Source organism: Mustela putorius, unplaced genomic scaffold (assembly GCF_011764305.1).
Source record: "Mustela putorius furo isolate JIRA1106 unplaced genomic scaffold, ASM1176430v1.1 tig00000281_pilon_pilon_pilon, whole genome shotgun sequence".
Classification (NCBI taxonomy): Eukaryota; Metazoa; Chordata; class Mammalia; order Carnivora; family Mustelidae; genus Mustela; species Mustela putorius.
In genome coordinates, this window is record NW_025421343.1 from 16474108 (window position 1) to 16498473 (window position 24366).

The following is a 24366-nucleotide window of genomic DNA, read 5'->3' on the forward strand; positions in this document are numbered from 1 at the left end:
AACGGGCCATTCGTCATAACCCCTTTGCAGCTCTTCCTGCCCATGGGTCCCATCCCTGTGCTTTAATAAAACAACCTTTTTTTCACCAAAGACGTCTCAAGAATTCTTTCCTGGCCATCAGCTTCAAACCCTAATGTTCTTTCCTACCTCATTATTCACAATCTTTTCAAATACATTCCCAATCCGGGCTTATTCATTCTTCATCAAGTATTGTTAGAGACTGCATGTGTAACTGGCTAGGGTACCAGTACCTGGTCTGAAAGGGTTGAACGAGCTTATCTGCAAGGGTCTCCCAGCCCCATCAGGAGCTGAATCCCTGAACAACTATATATTTTCTGCCCCACCTGTCTCCCCAGAGGCTTCCGTAATTAACCCTGAGCTTCCAAAGTAGAGAACAGCAACCTCAGTTCAGACTGAAAGGGTTGCTGTCACTTTTTAGACCCCTTAATCCATCTCCAAGTGAGAAGTCTCCTAAATTTAAGTGCAGTGCATGAGTGAGGGAGCCTGTTCATGCAGGTATCTGTGTGTCCTCCATTTTGTTCCAGAGACCCTAAATTAAAATAGTACTCTAACCTAGGAAAATCCTATACTTTAATATTGACATCATTTGTGTGACAGTTGTCAGAAAAACAATATATATTTGCATAATGACACATCTGCAAAAATGTGTCACCATTCACTACCCATTGCCTTTCCATGGGCTAGACAATTATTTCAGTACACCCCTTCCCCAGATTACCACTGCTCCTCCTTTGTTTTTTAATTTGGTTGTGAAATCAGTTAGCCAAAGGGGAAATTCTTAAGTTCTCCCACTTCTGCTTTTTAAAGAATATAAAAGTGAGGTAGAAATTGGCAGATGGCATAGCTCTTTGAGGCACAGCGGTCCACTCCAGGATTCTATTCACTCCAGCCAGTCTTCATCACTCAGGTACAACTTGAATTACCTCTTCTTTATGACTAGGTTCCAGTCGAATCTCTCTGTCTCTCTGTCTCTGTCTCTCTCTCTCATCCTCCCTCCTCACCCTTCCTCTCCGCCTGAGGGCTGGGCTTTTCACAAACCTGCCACATATATTATAGCTATGGTTTGTGAAAAGTTGTGGGAATGTGTGTTGCTTATGTAGCAGCTGACATCTGAGAGCTCAGGGTCAAAGTCTCTGCTCCAGATCTAACAAAAATATGGGTTTGGATTTGGTTTCCTCCGGACCCAAAGGAATGCTCTTTCATGCATTCACTCGTTCACTTAAAGATTGTTCCTTTACGTGCCTGCCATGTGCCAGGTGCTGAGAGGAGCTCACATATGAAGGCAGCCCCCATGGAGACTGGCATGGCAGGAGTCACTCATTTTCTCCTCTTTACACAGGTTTCTGAAGCAGCCATGGCAAGAGTACCTGAACCCACCAGTGAAGTGATGTCTTATGGCTACAGGTCAGTGGGGAGACCAAGACCACAGTGTGAGCAGAGCTCCTCTTTTGAGAGTGGAGTGTTATCTGTGCTTGGAGACCAGATTTGTCCTCCAAAATGCCTCTTCTGGTGGCAAGCATGGCTCTAAGTTAACCTGGTGTGAAGACTGATGTCCCACTGCAAGTTCAGCCTTTGGACCCACAGACCTTCCAGATGTTGCTGCTGCAGGGGCTTCTTGCAAATGGAAAATAGGAAGAACAGATTCCAAGTGCACAATACAGGGCACATCCTGGCAAAGTTTGGCTTGAGAGAGAGGAAAAGCTCAGCGGGGAAAGTGGGTGGAAGTCCAGTCTCAGGATCCAACAGAGAGTACCCAGGATACCTGCCCTGCCTCCTATGGCATTCCATGCATATTACCACAAAACCTGCCGGCAGCTTTCAGCAACTCTAAGGGACATACTATTTACAGTTTCCTATTAATAATGAAGACTGTTTTCGGGGAATTTAAAAGAAAAGAAAACTTGTCTGGGAGACATACATGAGCAATCTCTCTGTTTTCATTACAGTGACAATGAGAATGACCTTTTCTTTGAGGCTGATGGTCCTGGAAAGATGAAGGTGAGACCATGGGCTTAGCTCACAACTCCTAGAGAGACTCTGACATGGGAGAGGCTCCAGGAAAAGGGTCTGGGATACTTTGTTTCCATGGTATTTTGTGATGGAAGGACTTTTGCCTCTTCTACTGAGACAGACAAAGATGGAACTGGATGCTGACTTGGTCACTATACCACTGCCACGTCACTCCTTAAGGCTTGGTGATGATGGCCATGCTTGCAGAGGGCAAGGTGGAAAGGCAGTGGTCATAAAGTTTGCTGCATCTTGTTAGGAAGGCAGACAAGGCTCCACACAAATTTGATTTTCCTTTTTGGAGAGGGTTCCTCCTACATACACCACTTAATTTCTTGGGAACTAATGTATGCCTGCCCCCTTTAAAGGTAGGATAGTTTTTCCGGGAACTAATGTATGCCTGCCCCCTTTAAAGGTAGGATAGTTTTTCCTCCCTGGGGTAAAGCTTATGACAATAAGATGTAGATTATGTAAACAAAAAGATGATCTTAAGCAAGCCATTCCATCCGCTGGGCCTCTGAAAAAAAAATAAGGGGAATGAACCAGATGATCTTTGAGTTCCTGGCATCCTGTAACATTCAATTCTGAAATATTGTCATTGGTGGCTAACTTTATCCCTGGAAATGGGTGTTTTTCTGACTCTCAACCTTATTTGGTGCCATTTTAATGTTTGAGCTGTCTCCTCTTCTGTATGAGGCCTGATGACTTTCCAAGGTGGTACAACCATCAACCTAGCTAGGTCATTTGGACAGATTAGCAAGCAGCTACCTTTCTCTGATTTTTTTTATTTCCAATTCTTGGTAGCCTCCCCTAACCTAATAATCCAGTCCCTACCCTTGTAAAAAGTACATTTCTTTAAATGTTTTTAAAGCAGTCACTGGTTTACTCCAGCCCTGGGTGGGGTGTGGCTTCTCTGTCTGGCCCTTACCCCCACTGCTCCTTCCAGCAACTGGGCTCCCTCTCATTGGGAGCCTCAGCTCTGGTCAGGAACTTACAGTCACGCTCAGCTTTCCTCTGTGCACTTAGAGGCCTCTTTAACTGTCCTTTGAGAGTTCAAACCATTATCAACCTCACTTAAGCCTTCATCCAGTTATATCCCCCTGAATAACGGGAAAGTGGGAACATATTTCACAAATAGTAACCACTTTTAAAGTATTTGCAGAATGTAGACCTTATAGAGAATAATCAAAAATTTGTTGAATGAACATAGATGAATGGAAACTCTTATGCTCATCATTGCCATGAAGAATTAAATACATAGTGTTAGAGCATAAACGATACAAAAAGACACAGAGGGTAAGAAGATATACATTTATGGTTAGGTGGAGCAGTGTATAAAAAAGATAAATGAGGTAGACGGTTTTATTCTAAAAGAATACCATATATGCCAGCAGAAAGCCCACGGTTCTGGTTTTCGGTCTGCCTCTAACTTGCCACAGGCCCTTGGACAAACCACTAAACCTCTCTGGGCTTCAGAGAGGGGAGAGTTTAGCATTAGAAGCTCAGTTATCCCCAAGGCCCCTTTGGCCTCTCTGATGGGAAAGCAGTTCTCTGGCCCAACCACCTTAACACATTTTTCCTTGGTCTCTCCATAGTGCTGCTTCCAAGACCTGAACAACAGCTATCTGGAAGAGGAGGGCATCCAGCTTCAAATCTCCCACCAGCTTCATAACAAGAGTCTGAGCCATTTCGTGTCAGTCATTGTGGCTTTGGAGAAGCTGAAGAAGATATCTGTACCCTGCTCACTGCCCCTCCAGGGTGATGACCTGATGAATGTTTTTCACTGCATCTTTGAAGAAGGTATTTACTGAGAACCTCGGGTAGACAGGAGACCTCGGGTCATTTGCTTCTCAGAGTCCATAACTCAGCAGTCAACTATTCTGCCCTGAAGCTGAAGCCTTTTAAAAGGAGAAGGCCCAGTAATGAGAGAAAAACAGAGAAGCCTAGACACTAAATGGATTATCTCTTTAGTTGAAACTATTTTTTTTTTTAAGATTTTATTTATTTATTTGACAGAGAGAGATCACAAGTAGGCAGAGAGGCAGGCAGAGGGAGAGGAGGAAGCAGGCTCCCTGCTAAGCAGAGAGCCCTGATATGGGGCTCCATCCCAGGACCCTGGGATCATGACCTGAGCTGAAGGCAGAGGCTTTAACCCACTGAGCCACCCAGGCACCCCAGTTGAAACTATTCTTAAAGTCAGACCTTGATAACTACTCAACATTTGCCAGTCACTCCACCAGTCTTAGGCTCTCGTTTGCATTACCTCCCACAAGTCTCACGATGTCCCCATTGGGCTAGTGTTACTGCCATTGCCACCTATGTGAGTAGCTCTATTGCTAGTCCACAGCAAGCCCGAGCCCACATCTCATGGTGCCAGGTCCAGTGTTCTCACATACCCCAGCTTCTCCCCACCAATGTTATAATCAAATTCTGGCTGTGCATACTCGGATAGCCTCCAAAAAAAAACAAATTCTGCTGCCTTCTATCATCTGGACTGCCCTTCCAATTTTCTTCCTAACAACTTATACGCTCCACATTTCAGAACCCATCATCTTGGAAAAGTGTGATGATAACGCCTTTGTTCATGATGCACCCCCACGATCCCTGGACTGCAAATTCCAGGACATAAACCAAAAATCCCTGGTGCTGTATAACTCGTATGAGCTTCGGGCGCTCCACCTCAACGGAACTAGTGTGAACCAACAAGGTAACTGGGCACATCTGGATTCCTTTCTTGGTCTCCTGGCTGCTTGCTAATTCTCCACATTTTTAACAAAGTAGAACAATAAGGCGAATTATGAACATCAATGAAAAAACATTTAATAATGAACATGTAAGCTATTTGTTTTGGTCCTAGCAATAACACCAGGTTGATTCCCTTAGAATGTTCATTTTTCAGCAAGAGATGAAACTCAGAGAAATTAGAATGCTCGTCACACCCAGGACCATTGTCCAGCCAAGTCTTTGAATAATAGCACAATGTCAGTGCTTCCATTAGAAAGGGGTCATTTGATGAACATGACCTAACGCCTGTGGGTTCCTTTTTCCTGTTGTTGAAGTTGAAACTAGAGTGTCAACCAGATAATGTGTCCATCCTCTTTCCCAACCCTGCCCCTTTAACCCTAACATCCTTCCCGCCCAATACCAGATGGCTCCTTGTAGGGAAGTTTTACTGACAAGCAGGAACTTATCTCTCTCTGTTGTAACGAGCAGATGTTTCAAGTGGAGAGCCCATCACTTGTGGAAATCTGCCTGGCACCTTGCCACTGTGGCTGAACACTGTATGCAGGAGCACAGCCACAGGAGCAGCTGAAAGGAGCAGCCTGTTCTCTCCCAAGGCTGCTGACCTTGGGGAGAGGCATCTCAGCCAGGCCAGGACAAACCTGTTTCTTTCTAACTAGGTTGTGAGCATGACCTAAAGGCCCCCAAATGAGATGGCCATGACTAAGGAAAATTAAAATGCGTGTCTATTTGGAGCCACTTTTCCCAGTGAAGCCTCCCCTCTCCAAGTTCCTCCCACTTGTTATTCCATGTTCCTGACACAGTTTCGTGCCTGTTTTCTTTCAGGAGCCCTGATCTACCTCTTTTCTTGTCTTTCACGTTAATCAAATTGTTCTGCTCATTTGAATGGGCACACCACTGGCCCAAAATGGCTTCCTTCCATTTCCAAAACTTAGATCCCCTAATTCTTCACTGGTGATGAGGCTCTAAGAAACCCCCAGACCTTCTTTAGAGAAAAGAAACAACCAACTAAGCCTGCTATTTTCTGTGGGAAGCCAAGTTATCCTATCTGTTAGGCCACGGGAACCTCAGTGCGGCTCCCACAGCAGGTGTTAATTGTATGAGTCCTGGGCTGGGAATCCAGTGGTTGGGCCAGCCCTGCACTGCTGTGTGTTCCTGACCACAAGGCCCCCTTCCTTTCTCTAGCGGTGTTCCGCATGACCTTCGTGCAAGAAGATGAAGATATTACCAAGATACCTGTGGCCTTGTGCATCAAGGAAAAGAATCTGTACCTGTCCTGTGTGATGAAAGATGGGAAGCCCACCTTGCAGCTGGAGGTGAGTACCAGGGGCTGAAGTCTCCCTGGGGCTCTTCTCAAACACCCTTAGGCCTCACTCACTTCCAAGACAACGACCCTTTCTCTGCCCAGGAAATTTGGGAGTAAAATACTTGATAATTTTGCATAAATGTAAATAAGTTTAATTGTTAGATGCATATAACTTTTACTCCCACAACAAAAAATTAAGTCATTTTGCTGATATTATTACATCCTGCCATTGCTACCACCCAATAGATGATACAATGTTAGGGTTAGAAGGATTATAACATTGTTAAGGTTATTCCAATTGATAAATGACACTTTGGGAAGTTAATCCATTCAAGGGAGCTGTCACCTATCATCTCCTCCACTCCCCAAGTCACCCTCCACCCCACTCCACCCCCAACCAGCTTTCCCAACAAAAGTTTCATTTCTAAATTGAAGTCATTCTAGCCAGGGCCATAAGGAAAAATAGAGCAAAAGTCCTTAGAAACTAGCGACTCCTAAAGTTTTAATCCAATTTTCACTTTTTAATAAAACTTCCACCTATATTATGCTCCCTGCCATTTGATATTAAGTTTCAGAAAAGAGTAAGAGTCCTTTCAGTCACTACACAGAAATTTGGGGTCACCAAGGTAAATCAGGAATCTGGATCCTGGTCCTATGCCACGTCAGTTTCCTCTCACTGAACTAGAGAATAACTTCACTAGAGTGTCTTTATCTCTTCCCTCATAAAAATTCTTATTTCTGTTTTGTTTTTGTTTTTGTTTTTGTTTTTGCAGATGTTAGACCCCAAAGTTTACCCAAAGAAGAGGATGGAAAAGCGATTTGTCTTCAACAAGACAGAAATCAAGAAAAAGGTGGAATTTGAGTCTTCTCAGTTTCCCAACTGGTACATCAGCACCTCTCAGGCAGAAGCAATGCCTGTCTTCCTGGGAAATAACAGAGGTGGTCACGACATAACTGACTTCACCATGGAACTCTCTTCCTAGAGACCTGTACCCAGAGAGTCCACAAGTGCTGAGTAACTCTTAGTGCTGGTGGAAAGGGAATAGAAGGGTTTAAACGTGACCTCAAGCTGAACTTCACTCTCTAATCAGTGCACAGCTGCCTTCCCTGAATCACTGCTATAAGATCTCCTGCCTACCAACCAGGTGGAATAGCCTGCTCTTCTCAGGGCCAATCCTCAGCCCCCCTCTGCTGAGTCAGGTCCCTCTCATCATTTCTGCTCACTCGAAGCCAGCCTGGCAGAGGCCGTTATGTGTTAGGTGCCAAGAAACCCTCTGTCCTTTAAGCCCAGCTTCTGATGAACAACCACTTAACTATTTATTTATTTATTTATTTATTATTGTTGGGTTATTCTATTTAAGTCAAGAGGGACAAGAAGCATCAGTGTCTGTGAAAGAGCCACTCTTCAAGAGCTATGAAATGAATTTAATTTGCTCTAATGTGCCATCTTTCTATCAAGTCCTTTCACCAAGGCTGAAAAACATATAAGCTCAGATTGTTTGAACAGGAATATTTATGAATGATTAAGTATAATCACACTGCTTCAATGATTCTGAAATAAACTTCACTGAAAAAAAACTTTTCTTGCCCATGTGGTAATTGCCTTTTCTTGAATCTGACACAGAAGAGTAAAGATAAATGGGGCCATGAGAATTCGCCTTGGGAAACTGGAAGCCCACTCCTCATCACTGAGCATGGCAAAATATCTAGGAACATCACTAACCAGCAAAGACAAACCTACCTATCCCACCCCTTCATTTCTGTTTCTCCTCAAAAGGATATTTGGTCCACAAGTTTCATCTGAAAAATGGGATCAGCCGAAGTAAGGCAGGAAGTGTTGGGAGTACCCACTGTCAGCAATCTCTCTACTCATTTATTCAACAAATGTTTATTAAGTAAATCCTATGTACTAGGAGCTGGAAGTACAGAAACAAGATAGGTAAGGCATTCCTAGTTAGATAGGAGAGGCAGATAGATAGAAGTAAAAATAAGGCAACGTGACAAACAGAGGTAAGTTAAAGCATGAAAGAAGCAGCCAGGAGGACAACATCTACTGTGAAGGACAGATGGTCAAGGAGGACAGCATGAGTCAGACCGGAGAGAATGAGCAGGAATGGGGCGCCTGGGTGGCTCAGTGGGTTAAAGCCTCTGCCTTCGGCTCAAGTCATGATCCCAGGGTCCTGAGATCAAGTCCCGCATGGGACTCTCTGCTCGGCAGGGAACCTCCTTCCTCCTATCTCTCTGCCTGCTTCTCTGCCTACTTGCGATCTCTGTCTGTCAAAAAAATAAATAAAATCTTTAAAAAAAAAAAAAAAAAGAATGAGCAGGAGTTCCGCACAAAGAAGGGAAAGGGTTCTCTTAGTACTGGGACCAGTGTGATCAAAAGTATGGAGCAAAAAAATGGATAATAAGGGGCACCTGGATCATTCAGTTGGTTAAACAACTGCCTTTGGCACAGGCCATGATCCTGGAGTACTGGGATCAAGTCCCGTTTTGGGCTCCTTGCTCAGCAGGGAGTCTGCTTCTCCCACTGACTTCTCCCCTCTCATGCTTTCTCTCTCTCTCTCTCTCTCTCTCTCTCAAATAAATTAAAAATCCTTTAAAACTTTTAAATAAAAAGTGAATAATAAATGATGTAAGGAGTAAACTTTCCAAAATTGCAGAAGTCACCAGAAGCAAAGTCAAAACACAAAAACAATCTAGGGAAGACATATTTGTAACCTCCAGTAGGAAACATACCATATCATCACAGCTCCTACCAGCTTTCAAGGAGATCCCATATACCTGGAGAGTAGGAGGCAAGTGCGCATAAATTTGAGTCCATAGGGTTAGGATACGGCTTATCCTATATGCTTGGGCTGGAGTAAGCCAGTATCTGCTGGGGGAAAGGCAAATGATGCAACGATATGTGGGAGCACATCTAGTCTGAAAGGCAGGTTGGGGTGGGTTGCTGCTACACCAATGACGGAAGCATAAGTCAGTGTGTCTTCTGTACAGATTTGCTCTCTGCCCCATTCCTATCCCCCTGTATAGCCTTGCTGAATTATCCACAAACATCCGATTCAACTGGAAGCCAGGGTGAAAATGACCTAGAGAACTAGTGTGACGCCCACCCAGGGGTATGGGACCATAGTCAGAGTCTCCTCCCAGTTCCATCACATCTTAACCACATCCTGGCTCCTAAATTGACATTTGGACACAAGACAAGTGATTAGGTTCCCCCCCCCCCCGGGAAGTCCAGAAGCAATGTTTTTCTTTTTCTTTTTTTTTAAATTTTTTTTTTATTTATTTTCAGCATAACAGTATTCATTGTTTTTGTACCACACCCAGTGCTCCATGCAACCCGTGCCCTCTATAATACCCATCACCTGGTTCCCCCAACCTCCCAACCCCCGCCCCTTCAAACCCCTCAGATTGTTTTTCAGAGTCCATAGTCCCTCATGGTTCGCCTCCCCTTCCAATTTCCCCAAACTCCCTTCTCCTCTCTATCTCCCCATGTCCTCCATGCTATTTGTTATGCTCCACAAATAAGTGAAACCATATGATAATTGACTCTCTCTGCTTGACTTATTTCACTCAGCATAATGTCCTCCAGTCCCATCCATGTTGCTACAGAAGTTGGGTATTCGTCCTTTCTGATGGAGGCATAATACTCCATAGTGTATATGGACCACATCTTCCTTATCCATTCGTCCGTTGAAGGGCATCATGGTTCTTTCCACAGTTTAGCGACCGTGGCCATTGCTGCTATAAACATTGGGGTACAGATGGCCCTTCTTTTCACTGCATCTGTATCTTTGGGGTAAATACCCAGTAGTACAATTGCAGGGTCATAGGGAAGTTCTATTTTTAATTTCTTGAGGAATCTCCACACTGTTCTCCAAAGAGGCTGCACCAACTTGCATTCCCACCAACAGTGGAAGAGGGTTCCCCTTTCTCCACATCCTCTCCAACACATGTTGTTTCCTGTCTTGCTAATTTTGGCCATTCTAACTGGTGTAAGATGATTATTTGTATGATTGTTTGCTTACACAAAAAATCATGAAAATTAAAATCCCTCTTGGAAAGCAAGTCATAAAACCATAAAATGAAGTACATGGACCAGGAAAGGAAGGTCTGGGAGGAGCAAGGATGGTTCCAGGGCTCTAGGCAGCTCTCTCAAAACAGGGACCTCCTTGGGGCGCCTGGGTGGCTCAGTGGGTTAAGCTGCTGCCTTCGGCTCAGGGGAGGGGTCCTGGGATCGGTCCCATGGCTCTCTGCTCAGCAGGGAGCTTGCTTCCCTTCCTCTCTCTCTGCCTGCCTCTCTGTCTATTTGTGATCTCTCTCTATCAAATAAATAAATAAAATCTTTAAAAAAAAAAAAAAACAGGGACCTCCTTGCTTCTGAGAACATCGCACTTTCTGGCAAATAGGGCAGCTGGAGATAGATGGGTCCAAGTAAAGCCTATCTTTGGGCAAGAGGGGCCCTCTGGGGACCAAGGTATAAGGTGTTCCTGGTATTCAGACTCTCCCTTTCTTTTTTTTTTAATTTTTTTATTTTTTATAAACATATAATATATTTTTATCCCCAGGGGTACAGGTCTGTGAATCGCCAGGTTTACACACTTCACAGCACTCACCATAGCACATACCCTCCCCAATGTCCATAACCACACCCCCCTTCTCCCAAACCCTCTCCCCCCAGCAACCCTCAGTTTGTTTTGTGAGATTAAGAGTCACTTAGGGTTTGTCTCCCTCCCAATCCCATCTTGTTTCATTCATTCTTCTCCTACTCCCTTAACCCCCCATGTTGCATCTCCACTTCCTTATATCAGGGAGATCATATGATAGTTGTCTTTCTCCGTTTGACTTATTTCGCTAAGCATGATACCCTCTAGTTCCATCCACATCGTCGCAAATGGCAAGATTTCATCTCTTTTGAAAATCCATGAGGAGAACACAGGCAGCAACCTCTTCGACCTCAGCCACAGCAATATCTTCCTAGGAACATTGCCAAAGGCAAGGGAAGCAAGGGCAAAAATGAACTATTGGGATTTTATCAAGATCAAAAGCTTTTGCACAGCAAAGGAAACAGTTAACAAAACCAAAAGACAACTGACAGAATGGGAGAAGATATTTGCAAATGACATATCAGATAAAGGGCTAGTGTCCAAAATCTATAAAGAACTTAGCAAAGACCAAATAATCCAATCAAGAAATGGGCAGAAGACATGAACAGACATTTCTGCAAAGAAGACATCCAGATGGCCAACAGACAAATGAAAAAGTGCTCCATATCAGTTGGCATCAGGGAAATCCAAATCAAAACCATAATGAGATATCACCTCACACCAATCAGAATGGCTAAAATTAACAAGTCAGGAAATGACAGATGCTGGCGAGGATGCGGAGAAAGGGGAACCCTCCTCCACTGTTGGTGGGAATGCAAGCTGGTGCAACCACTCTGGAAAACAGCATGGATGTTCCTCAAAATGTTGAAAATAGAACTACCCTATGACCCAGCAATTGCACTACTGGGTATTTACCCTAAATATACAAACGTAGTGATCCGAAGGGGCACGTGCACCCGAATGTTTATAGCAGCAATGTCTACAATAGCCAAACTATGGAAAGAACCTAGATGTCCATCAACAGATGAATGGATAAAGAAGATGTAGTATATATGCACAATGGAATACTATGAAGCCAGCCACTCCCTTTCTTGATGAGAGCTTCCACATAGGCTGTTTGAAAGAATCAATGCTTCTCTTTCTCTCTAGCCCCTCCCTGCACCCAAACCCATCAGCTCTCAGAGCCAACAAAAGGTATGACATCCTTCATTTGTCAGGGATGAGAAGTGTGAACCAAGGGAGTCCTCACAGCCACGACCTGAGCATCCTGACACTGCCATTCAACCTGAAGAAGCATGTAGCCAAAAGGGTCCACATGATTTGTATGTGAAGGCTGGGTTTGGATGAGTCCTTGGAGCAGAGGGATATGTGGAATCCAGATACATATAGGAACATCTACACACACTGTTATTTGGCTTTTTAAAATATAACATCAGGAACACCTAGAAGAGAAGTCAAGTGTGGGGGCTGAGCCTCAGTGCCCTCCTAGCCACAGGGATAAGACTTTGGTCCCAAGTATGTAATGTCCTATTGATGCACCAACCATCATGAACCTAACTTCTAGAGCATTAAGTCCAATTTCCTCCCCAAAGACCCTTCCAGGGCCCAATACTTGTAGAACGTTGGTCTTCCAATGTTTTAGTTTATAAACCACCTAGGAGAGTTTTGAAAAACTATGATCTCACCCCTTTGCCAACATAGATGTTTAAGGTTAAAATCTAAATTTTTTTGTGATTTTTTAAAAGATTTTATTTATTTATTTCATAGACCGAGAGATCACAAGTAGACAGAGAGGCAGGCAGAGAGAGGGGGAGAAGCAGGCTCCCCACTGAGCAGAGCGCCCGATGCAGGGCTTGATCTCAGGACCCCAAGATCATGACTTGAGCTGAAGGCAGAGGCTTAACCCACTGAGCCACCCAGGTGCCCCTGTAATTTTAAATAGTTAATTGAAAATGTTATCATTTCTGGAATATTGTAAATTTAACATTTAAAAAAAAACTGTTACATCACTTGTAAACATATCCAACAAAATCCTAATACCATAGTAACTGTTTCTTACTGTCAGCCATCTAAAAATTACATGAACAAATTCCTCTGCAACAGGTGAAAATTAACAACATCCCTTTTTTTCTTGAACTGATATTTTCATCCATTTCCCCTATGAAATTTTATCATAATGTAACACATATTATGCTTAAAAGCATTTTAATGATCATTCCATGATACTTCTTTGCAACAATAAAAACATGTTCAATCAAAACTTAATCTTTAAAAATATTTATTTTGGGGCACCTGGGTGGCTCAGTGGGTTAAAGCCTCTGCCTTCAGCTCAGGTCATGATCCCAGGGTCCTGGGATCGAGCCCCGCATCAGACTTTCTGCTCAGCAGGAGGCCTGCTTCCCTTCCTCTCTCTCTGCCTACTTGTGATCTCTCTCCCTTTGTCAAATAAATTAATAAAATCTTTTTTAAAAAAATTTGTTATGTAATCACAGAATGTTAAATTTTTTTCAAAATTCTTCTAGATTGAGTCATCATTACAATTATTGTTACTATACAACCAATCAAAATAACATAAATAAATTAAAAACATAATATATTATGAATATTAATTATTAGCAATATACCTTGATGAGACCAAGTTTTTTTTTTGGCGGGGGAGAAGGGCAGAGAGGGAGAGGAAGAGAGAGAAACTTAAGCAGACTTCATGCCCAGTGCTACACCTGGTGTAGGGCTTGATCTCACAACCCTGAGATCATGACCTGAGCTGAAATCAAGAGTCAGATGCTTAACCAACTGAGCCACCCAGGCTCAGAGACCAAGCTTTTAAAAACATTATTTCATATACTTATATGTTACTCAAAATTAGAGTGATCCTGTTCAACATTGATCCTATTCTTAATTTGTTTTTGTTTTTGGTTTTTTTTTTTTTTTCTTGAAGGGAAGTAGTGGGAAAACATGTACATATAAGTAATACATAAGAATGAAAGGAATTTTACTGCAGAAATGTCATACAATTCTTTGAAATCCTTCTAAGCTACTTGCCAAAATTACATAGTCATCTATCATCAAAAATTATGTTTAATGACTTATTAATCTACAACTTACTAAGGTTATTCTTCAGTTTTGTTGGAAGTTAAGAAATGGAAATCATGGAGTGCTGGGTGTCTCAGTCAGCTGGGTGTCTGCCTTTGGCTCAGGCCGTGGTCCTAGGGTCCTGGGATGGAGTCCCTTATTGGACTCCTTGCCCAGCAGGGAGTCTGCTTCTCCCTATGCCTGCCACTCCCCCTCTTTGTTCTCTCTCTGTCTCTCTCTCTTTGACAAGTAAATAAATAAAATCTTTTTAAAAAAAAAAAAAAAGAAAGAAAGAAGGGAAGAAAAGAAAAATGTAAAGAAATGGAAATCACCGGAGCTGCAAAAGCCCTTAGAGTCCCTCACTGAACACTGATATTCCCTTTGTTTGGTGTCCCAGGGGCTCTGATACCCTAGGGCAATCTAACTTCCTAAGGTTAGGAAAGTGTGGGAAGACTGGTATTCTCATCTTTCTTGATGAGTAGGTAAAGGGCAAATGTACAATGGGAAGTGAAGGTCAGTCTGGCCTTCTTTCTGTTACTCATGTGGCTGTCTGCCCTGGTGCTATTTATTGGACTGGATGAAAGCCAAGAATGACCAAAGCTAATGTCAGGATGCCAGGTGACTAGAGTGACAAGACCTAATGGAGCTCTGCTGCATTGTGAGGGGGAGAAGATTGGAGTGGGAGGCTTGGCCCCACTCTTCCTTCTGACCTTTTTTCTTCCTCTATAATAATGCCAGGTAGGGGCAAGTTCAGGTAATCAGCTCTAGTAGATGTGATTCAAGGCAAGGGTCTGGTCTCTATAAGGAGTTGGGACTTAGTGTGTCATACAAAACCAACAGAGTTCTTAAACATGGGAGGGATGATGTCCTGATATTTTTTTTTTATCACTCTTGCTGTTGTGTGAAGAATGTACCCAGGGGACAGGAAGAGAGGATGACAAAAGTGGAAGCAAACAGGCCAGTTAGGAGGCTGTAGCAACGGACTACACAGGAAATAGCACTATCTTGAACAAGGGTAATAGGTGGTGGGGGATATATTCTGGGCATAGAGACAACAGAACTAGCTGATGGAATAAATGTGGGAGAGGAGGAAAAGAGAAGTCAAGGAGGACTCCCAGGTTTGAAAGCTGAGTAAGTGGGTAAATGGGGGGTATTTAAAGAATAGGAAAGCCTCGGGTAGCAGCAGGTATCCTGTTTGTGGGGGATTGGGTGAACCAGAAGTTCTGTTTTAGCCAAGTTGTATTTGAGATACCTATTAGCCATGAGAATAGAAAATCCAAATCTCCCTTGAGATTCAGTTTCAGGAGTAACCGGGATGTAGAAAGCATATGCTGCCATAGGTCACCCAACGCTACCTAACAAGAGTGAGTTGCTAGAAAAGAGAACAGCCAAAGACTGTGTCCTGAGTATAACAATGTAGAGGGGTTGAAAGGAAGAAATAGAGCCATCAAAGGAGATTGAGGAGTAACCAGTGAGGTGAGGGAAGATATAATAGAGGGGAAAGGACAACAGGAGAAAGAGGGTAAAGCAGAAGGAGGTCCACCAGGTCCAACAATACCAAAACGTCAAGGACCTGAGAGCCTGGACTTCAGATTTGGTGAGAAAGAGACTGTGAGGGACAAAACAAAAGTGAGGACAGAGCTTAAGGACAAAACCCTTCTCAGACCTGATTCAGGAGAGAATGAAAGGCAACCAGTGGAACCAGTGAGTAGGCAAGACTCCTTTGAACAGTTTTGCTATAAAAGAAAAGGGGAAGCAAGAGGGGCAGAGAAATGCAGTGATAGCTGGAGGGGGCCATGGGCTCAAAAAAGGATGTTTACATTTAAGATGGGAGTTGTTATAATACATTGGTAGGCTCATATAATCAATCAGTGAGAAGGAGAGAGATAAATGACAAAGGAGAGAGAAAAACGATGTAAGAGTGAAAAAGAAGGATAACAGGAGCCAAAGCCTGGAGTAGGCCATAGGGAAGAAGATAAAGGGAGGTGATGTACATGGATACAGATGCAAGTTGGTCAGTAATATCTGGGGTAAAAACACAAAGCAACTCCTTCCTAACTACACTTCTCTTCTGAATAAGACGGTACAGAGTATGCTCAGTCATGCTATCTACTCAGGGGCTTGTGGCTGTTATTCCTGCCCAGACTGGGTTCTCCTCCCCTAGCGCCCTAAGCAGGACCATTTTCACTGCCCAGCTCTTACTTTCAGACCAAACAGGTTGAGCTTCCCTGGCCACTGGCACATTCTCTTGGAGTCACCCTCTGTCACACTCCAAATGTTGTGCCTTAGCTTCAACTCCTTTAAGGTCCTACTGGATTCTAGAAGAGTCTGAGAGGCATCTCCCTCCTACTCATTATCACATGGCAGCTGTGAGCAGTGGCTATTACAGGTATTAAATGCATAAGAATTTAGGCCATCTCAGGCAATAAATGCATAAGAATGCTGAGATTTTAAAGCACCCATTAATCATAATGAGTACAGAATTGTAGTCATCAGCAAACATTCAGGAAAAAGTCAGGTACTAAAGAAATTAGAAATTAGCTGATAAAGCAATAAAAGATATTAATTAGGATCCAGATAAGGGGTAAGATTTAATCTATCTATATCAGGTGGGGAAAGCTGAAAGCAGTTAAGATAAAAATTGGGCATGAAGACATTTGAAAGATGTCCATGGAGCTTAGTTGTGAAACTAATTCCCACTGATTTATCAGTCTGGCCCCAACTCAAAGAAGTGACCTTAAGAATTGACTGTGGTTAAGAAATGGGAAAATGTTCCCTGGTCATGGATTGGAAGAACAAATATTGTGAAAATGTCTATGCCACCTAAAGCAATCTACACATTTAATGCCATCCCTATCAAAATACCATCAACTTTTTTTCAAAGAAATTGAATAAATAATGCTAAAATTTATATGGAATCAGAAAAGACCCCCAAATAGCCAGAAGAATGTTGAGAAAGAAAACCAATTGTGGCCCATTGATGGCGGCATCACAATTTCAGACTACAAGCCCTATCACAAAGCTGTAATCATCAAGACAGTATAGTACTGGCACAAAAACAGACACATAGATCAATGGAACAGAACAGAGAGCCCAGAAATGGACCTCAACTCTATGGTTAACTAATCTTCGACAAAGCAGGAAAGACTGTCCAATGGAAAAAAGACAGTCTCTTCAACTCAATGGTGTTGGGAAAATTGGACAGCCACATGCAGAAAAATGAAATTGGACCTTACACTACACATAAAAATAGGCTCAAAGTGGATGAAAGATCTCAATGTGAGATAGGAATCCATCAAAATCCTTGAGGAGAACACAGGTAGCAACCTCTTCAACCTCAGCCACAGCAACTTCTTCCTAGAAACTTCACCAAAGGCAAGGGAAGCAAGGGCAAAAATGAACTACTGGGACTTCATCAAGATCAAAAGCTTTTGCTCAGCAAAGGAAACAGTCAACAAAACCAAAAGACAACTGTCATAATGGGAGAAGATATTTGCAAATGACATATCAGATAAAGGTATCCAAAATCTATAAAGAACTTACAAACTCAACACCTAAAGAGCAAATAATCCAATCAAGAAATGGGCAGAAGACATGAACAGACATTTCTGCAAAGACATCCAGATGGCCAACAGACACATGAAAAAGTGCTCAACATCACTCAGCATCAGGGAAATATAAATCAAAACCACAGTGAGATACCACCTCACACCAGTCAGAATGGCTAAAATTAACCAGTCAGGAAATGACAGGTGTTGGCGAGGATGGGGATAAAGGGGAACCCTCCTACACTGTCGGTAAACACATGGATGTTCCTCAAAAAGTTGAAAATAGAGCTACCTTATGCAATCTAACTACTTGGTATTTACACTAAAGATATAAATGTAGTGATCCGAAGGAGAACGTGCACCCCAGTGTTTATAGCAGTCTTGTCCACAACAGCCAAATTTTGGAAAGAACCTAGATGTCCATCAACAGATGAATGGATAAACATTCAAAACATTAAAGATGTGGCATATATATACAATGGAATACTATGCAGCCAATCAAAAAAAAAAAAGAGAAATCTTGCATTTGCAACAAATGTGGATGAAACCAGAGGTTATTATGCTAAGCGAAATAAGTCAATTAGAGAAAGACAATTATCATAGGATCTCTCTGATATGAGGAATTTGAGAGGTAAAGCAGTGGGAAAAAATGAAACAAGAAGGGACTGGGGAGAAAGACAAACCATAAGAGACTCTTAATCTCAGGAAACAAACTGAGGGTTGCTGGGGGGTGGGGAGGTAGTGATAGGGTGACTGGGTTATGGACATTGGGGAGGGTATGTGCTATGGTGAGTGCTGTGAATTGTGTATGCCTGATGATTCACAGACCTGTACCCCTAAAGCAAATAATACATTATAAATTAATAAAAAAAAAATGACTGTGGTTTGCATCAAGTTACCCAAGAAGAGACCAATGACAGTCTCACATTCTCAAGCCAATGGCTCACACCAGGTTCCTGATTCTTTGACCCAGGAAACTCAGGGTCAGAATCTTTGGCCTAGGAACTATGTCGGATGATTAATCTGTGATCTGTGCCGCTGTATTAAGTGGTTTTACAATTCCAGGAAAATATTTAAGAAAAAAAAAAAGCATGGAGTTGATGATGTAAATGAGCCCACAATGTAAATGAGCTTCAACAATTTTGTGTTTACAGAAATGTTTTAAGATTATCCTGGTAATCAGTCTTCATTATTTAAGGAGTTTTAAACAATTAAAGAAACTGAAACATTAAAGAATCTGAGATATTATCTTTATAATTTCAATTTGCAATGTGTAATTGATATTAGATTTCTGATTTTAATTCAAAGGGTGGAAAACAATTTGCTTATGTTTCTAAAATTTATTTCACTTTTAATAGCCTGATTAACTATACTTTTTTTCCATCTGCTCTTTTTGGAGTTACAGGAAATTACTTACATACTTGGAAAGATTTTGCTTACTAGATTTTTAAGTCTGCCTTGGCAGACAATTGAAATGTTTGAAAGAAATATATATTAAATTTGTAGATATATTAAATTTTAACTTATAATATTTAAGGGAACTCAATTAAATGTGGTAGATAAGAGAGTCAAATATTTAGGGAGAATTAATAGGTTAAGCAATAAAATAACTGAGCATAAATTTAAAAAGTGAAGTGGCTCTTCTCATTGTTAAACCCAAAACTAGCTTTATAAACAGAACAGCAAGATTTGTAAATTGAACTTAAAATGTTAAGGAAGTTTTGGGTTTTTTGAAATGCATAATTGTAGTAAAATTAATCAGCTCATTTTAGGGCTCCAATAACTATAAATGTCTTTCCTATGCACACAAGCAACTCTTAAATGACCCCCCCCCCAAAATTAATTGACTTAAGGAAGTTAGTCTGCCATCAGGGCTCTCAACTCAGAAGACCATGGAGAGAGGTTCCTCCCAAGTAGTCTTTATGAAGCTGGCCTTCCTTACTCCTATCCAGCACATTAACAGTCCATTTGAAACCTTGTTGATGGGCAACTACGTTGCTAAGTCTCAGCACTGAGAAGGGAAGAGACCATCCACACACCCCCACACATATCCATACACTTTAGCAACAGAAAAGCAATTCTAAAATGATTCTGATTCTCTGCTTATTCCCACAAACCCCATGAAAAGTACACACAGTCCATACCACATTTTTTAAGGTTCTCTGTTTTCTCTCCTCCAGGGCCCGTACCTGCATAGCTATTTCCACACCTGGAGATGGGGCAGGTGAAAGAGAAGTAAAGAAAATAAAGAGCTGGGGAAATGCAGGGGACAGAGTCAGATGTGACCAGAGGGGCCCTCTTTATTTTCTTTACTTCTGCTTCACCTGCCCCATGTCCATTAATAGAAATGCTCATTTTTCAGGGTCTAGCTTAAATTCCACCTCTTTTAGGAAAACTTTCTTGAACCTCATTGCTGTTCTCCTCCCTGCCCCCCTCACTCCCAACCTCACTCTCAACCCCCAGCCAGAGTCTGCTTGTTTCCTTTTGTGGTCAAGGGACAGGATTTATATATCTCTCAGGGTACCGAATGTTGGAAACAAGTATTCCAAGACCTCGTCAGCCAGAGAGATAAACAGCTATTGTGTGTGGGCTCCCTCCTAGACTTGCTGACGTAGGGCCTCTGGTGTGGAGACAGCTGTGCGGGTACGGGCACTGGAGGAGAAAAAAGAGAGAACCAGATGCGGGACATGCTGGGATCATGACCCAAGCCAAAGGTAGACACTTAACAGACTGAGCCACCCAGGCGTCCCAATACCATTTGTTTTCATAACTAGCAAGGACCTTAGATACCATCTGGTTCAAAGGAGTTCATTTTTATAAGTGGGAAGAGATACTGGAGAAGTTTAAATAGTTGATTACAAGTATGACTGACTAAACCCCAAGAATCCCAGCCTAGGGTTCTTACCTCTGTGCCTGATGGTTAACACTGGCCATTTTGGGGGGTCAGGGGGGGTGGGTGGGAAGTCGAAACTTTTTTTTTTTTTTTTTTTTTTTTCACATGAAGGCAGCTGAAGCCCTTATAATGGTGAATAGTATCAACCTCAAGACAGTCCACAGTGACTAAAGTAGATGTGTTCGCAATGACGGGAGTAAGTCAGCATGCTTGGGTATGAGGTTTGGTCCTTGTTTTGTGCCAAATCATGGTGCTATTGGAACAAGTCATTGCCCTTCTCTGTGCCTCAGTCTTCTTTTTCTTCTTAAGAGGGAAGTAATGGTGGCAGGCATTCCACAAACCCGTTATCTTCCAGCCAGGTCACAGGGATGGGGGATGACCAGGGCCTTCCTGCCCCCAGAATTAAATCCAAACTGTACTGTGGCATTCTGTTTCTTCCAAACACCAGTCTCACCTCCCTCACTAGCCATGGCTCCCACATCTGGCTCCCTGCTCAGTGGGGAACCCTGCTTCTCCCTCTGCCTGCTGCCTCCCCTGCTTGTGATTCCTCTACCTCTCTGTGTGTGATAAATAAATAAATAAATAAAATCTTTTAAAAAATAAAATAAAATAGAGGCACCTGGGGGTTCAGTCGATTAAGTGGCTGCCTTTGGCTCAGGTCAAGATCCTGGGATTGAGCCCCACATCGGGCTCCCTGCTCGGTGGAGAGCCTGCCTCTCCCTCTCCCTCTGCCTGCCTCTCTGCCTACTTGTGCGCGCTCTCTCTCTCTCTCTCTGTCAAATAGAATAATAATAATAATAAACAAAATAAAATAAAAACAAATGGCACTAATGCCCTATTTTTTATCGAACTTTGCTATTTTATAAAAAGCAAATTCATCTTTGCCCATTCCCTTCTTATTTCTGCTTCCTCCAGGCCCTTTTCCTAGAAGAAACCAGTACTAATCTTTATTCCTCTCTTAAGCGCTTTATATCCTTAGTTATTGAGATGATGAGTGTTCAGATGTCGGTCCTGGAATGGCCTGGAGGCAATGAAAAAAACAGGTGAAATAGGCCAGTTATAATGAGAATTTTAAAAACGACAACAACAACCGGGGCGCCTGGGTGGCTCAGCGGGTTAAAGCCTCTGCCTTCGGCTCAGGTCATGATCCCAGGGTCCTGGGATCAAGCCTGGAATCGGAATTGGGATCTCTGCTCAGCAGGGAGCCAGCTTCCTCCTTTCTCTGCTTGCTTCTCTGCCTACTTGTGATCTCCGTCTGTCAAATAAATAAATAAAATCTTAAAAAAAAAAAAAAAAACAGCAAAGTATCTGAGAATAACTCATCAATCAAAAAAAAAAAAAAGAAAAAAGAAAGAAAGAAAGAAAAGAAAAGTCTCTAATGGAAGCATCTCAGATTGGTATGGGAATTTTGTCCCCCTAGAGATGGTAGGAAGCTCTTAACTTCAGACCTGATACCACAGTTCCCATGCACAAAAAAAGATGAATGACATATGAGTTCCTGGCATGTAACTCTCTGGAGTTTTCAGCACGGCTGCATCACCCACATTTGACCACTGACCCTCCATCCATAGAAAGTGAGCTTTGGATCATCTGCCCCAAAGAAGGGAAGGACAACCCAAAACAATTTACATTCCTTGCCAACTCATCGGAAGTGGCAGGATGAGACTGAGTACAGTCTGCAGAATGTCAACACACTTGACATTCGTCTCTGTCTCCTGTTGCAAGTGGATGGAACTCAAGTGTACATACCCACACATTTCCCTCTCCCAACATCAGGGACCTTTGCATCTGCCACCTAAGAGAAAAGTAAGACAGGCCTCTAAGCAAACATTGAGTGGAGGCCTGTTTGAAAAATGAATTCTTTCATCCACAGATATTTTCTTTTCTGTCAGTAGAAATACTTAGAGATTGAGGTGGCAGATGAGAGCCTGAGACACGTGTGGGGAAATTCTGGTCCCTGCTGCTGCTGGTGCTACCACTGAGTAATCACTCTGAATTCACTGTCTCTGAACTCTGCCTCCCCCTCCTTGGGAATTCCCCCAGAACAGAGAGTATGCAATCATCTTGATGTATTGCTATTTCTAACACTGGAAATGGAATATTTGTGGAACTTACTTTGCAAGAGGAAATGGTGACCTCTAAACTTCATCAAAAGAGAAGGAAGTGAATGCTAATAATAAGGTTCCCTCAGTTAATACCACACACCAAGGCTGAGAATCTCTTGTCTTCATAGTGACCTCAGCAGAGTCTCTGAGAGACAGCGAAGCAGTGACTGCACAGCTCTGGCACACGTAAGCCCCAGCTGTCCTTCTTCTACCATCTTCCTCCACTCTCAGGTGCCCTTGGATTCTATTCTCTAAGATTAAGCATGAAAATGACTCCTCAATAATAGCTTTGCAGTCCCTATCTGAACCTATTTTCCAAACCTCTCCCAGGGATGTCCCTCCATGCGCCCCCGTCACTCATCTGCCATGTGGCCTCCCCGTGTGAGGAAGGAACATTCTACCTGGTCACAGAAAAAAGTCCGTCCTTTGGACTTCAGGCTGCTTATCAGCTGAGGCCCTACAGGCTCAGGCCTCCTTAGAGTCTCTTCCTGACTGCAGACCCTGAAATCCCAATTCTCAGAGGCTCCTCCTTAACTCTCTGCCCATCCTCCCTCCCTTCCCCGGCAGAAATCCATTCCCTAACTAGCTGACTCCTGAGATACCTTCAGTGACCTTCACACTATCCTAAATTGAGCTGCAGCCTCTCTCTCTCTCTCTCTCTTTTTTTTTTTAAAGATTTTATTTATTTATTTGACAGACAGAGATCACAAGTAGGCAGAGAGACAGGCAGAGAGAGAAGAGAGAGGAGGAAGCAGGCTCCCTGCTGAGCAGAGAGCCCGATGCAGGGCTCGATCCCAGGACTCTGGGATCATGACCTGAGCCGAAGGCAGAGGCTTTAACCCACTGAGCCACCCAGGTGCCCCTGCAGCCTCTCTTTTATCCTTGCAAGATATTTCCCTTACTGCTGGCCCATTCTCCTCCTGATAAGAGAAACTTCCTGGGAAATTTCCCCAAAGCAGCTGCTGAAGTAGGAGGAGGAAAAGAGAGAAGAAGGGAGAGGAGGGAGAACAGGAGAGAAGGACATCAGGACAGAAGGAGGAAAAGCTACTTTTTACTGACTATCAAATGTAACCAATATATTGGGCAGTCTGAATGTAGTGAATTATAAACAAGAAATGACCTTATTTTCTTCCAGCAACTGCTTCACACATGCTCTGACATCTCTAGCCAGAGAAGAACTTTCTAGTAAACCAACCTTCATATATGAACAGTCTCAGCCTCCAGGTAAAGATGGCAATATGGACTCTTTCCACCTAATTCTGTTTCTTTCCCCAAACCCCATTAAAATAACATTAAAGTGATTTTTAAAGGTACAAACCCACTAGCACAGAGAAAATGACACACCAACAATGGTGCGGAAATGCATCGTTTTGATCAGTCTGGCCACTTCCTGGGCATGCACTTCACCGAGTTTACATTCACAACAAAAATTGAAGAGCTCCCAGTCTCACGCAGGAGTTTTTTAGGGAAAAAAAATGAAAGCTGGAAAGCAGTTGGACAAATGGAAGCTGATCCTGAGTGAGCCGTGGAAGAACTGGAACCAGCCAACGTCTAGGACCTCTGAGATCGGAGCAGAGGGTAAAACAAGGAAGACTGGAAGCTAGTTTAAAAGGTGGTTACCAATCAAAGAAAAAGTACATTTGTAAGTACAGATTGTATGATTCTACTTACACATAAGTCTAGAAAATGTCAACTACAGTGACAGAAAATAGGTCAGTGTTTGCTTGGGAATGAAGAAGAGGAGAAGAAGGAATTGCAAAGAGGCCTGATGAAACAGGTAATGAATATGTTCCCTATCTTGACAGCAGTGATGGTTTCAAAGGGGATGTGTCAAAACAGAAGCTGTGCCATTTAAATATATGCAGCTTATTATATGTCAGTTTTGCATAAATAACACTGTCTTTTAAAAGTGCTGGCAGAGTTGTGAGGAAACTCATTTGTTGCTGACTGGTTCAGTCTTTTAAAGAACAGCATGATAATTATTTTACTAATAGTTATATCCACAGATTACCTTTCCCATATTAGTAGAAGACAACAAGTTTATTCTGTAGAAAATGTAAGA

The 24366-nt window shown here is 42.7% G+C and overlaps 1 protein-coding gene across 2 annotated transcripts; it reads left to right on the forward strand.

The window, feature by feature from the left end:
- Positions 1-899: 899 nt before the first annotated feature.
- Positions 900-8229, forward strand: IL1B (interleukin 1 beta). Of its 2 annotated transcripts, XM_045078949.1 has the most exons (7): positions 900-928; positions 1361-1425; positions 1968-2019; positions 3624-3828; positions 4571-4735; positions 5956-6086; positions 6850-8229. In XM_045078949.1, exons 2-7 carry the CDS (start codon positions 1376-1378, stop codon positions 7057-7059), a joined length of 813 nt encoding a protein of 270 aa, XP_044934884.1. In that variant the 5' UTR covers positions 900-928; positions 1361-1375; the 3' UTR covers positions 7060-8229. The 2 variants fall into 2 exon arrangements, with proteins under 2 accessions (XP_044934884.1, NP_001297129.1); NM_001310200.1 differs by lacking the exon at positions 900-928 and having other exon boundaries at positions 1376-1425; positions 6850-7059.
- Positions 8230-24366: the final 16137 nt, after the last annotated feature.

Coding starts and splice junctions, on each gene's coding strand:
- IL1B (XM_045078949.1), top strand. CDS start 1,376: ATGGCAAGAGTACCTGAACCCACCAGTGAAGTGATGTCTTATGGCTAC. Junction 3,829..4,570: donor TCACTGCATCTTTGAAGAAG/GTATTTACTGAG, acceptor TCCACATTTCAG/AACCCATCATCTTGGAAAAG. Junction 6,087..6,849: donor AGCCCACCTTGCAGCTGGAG/GTGAGTACCAGG, acceptor TTGTTTTTGCAG/ATGTTAGACCCCAAAGTTTA.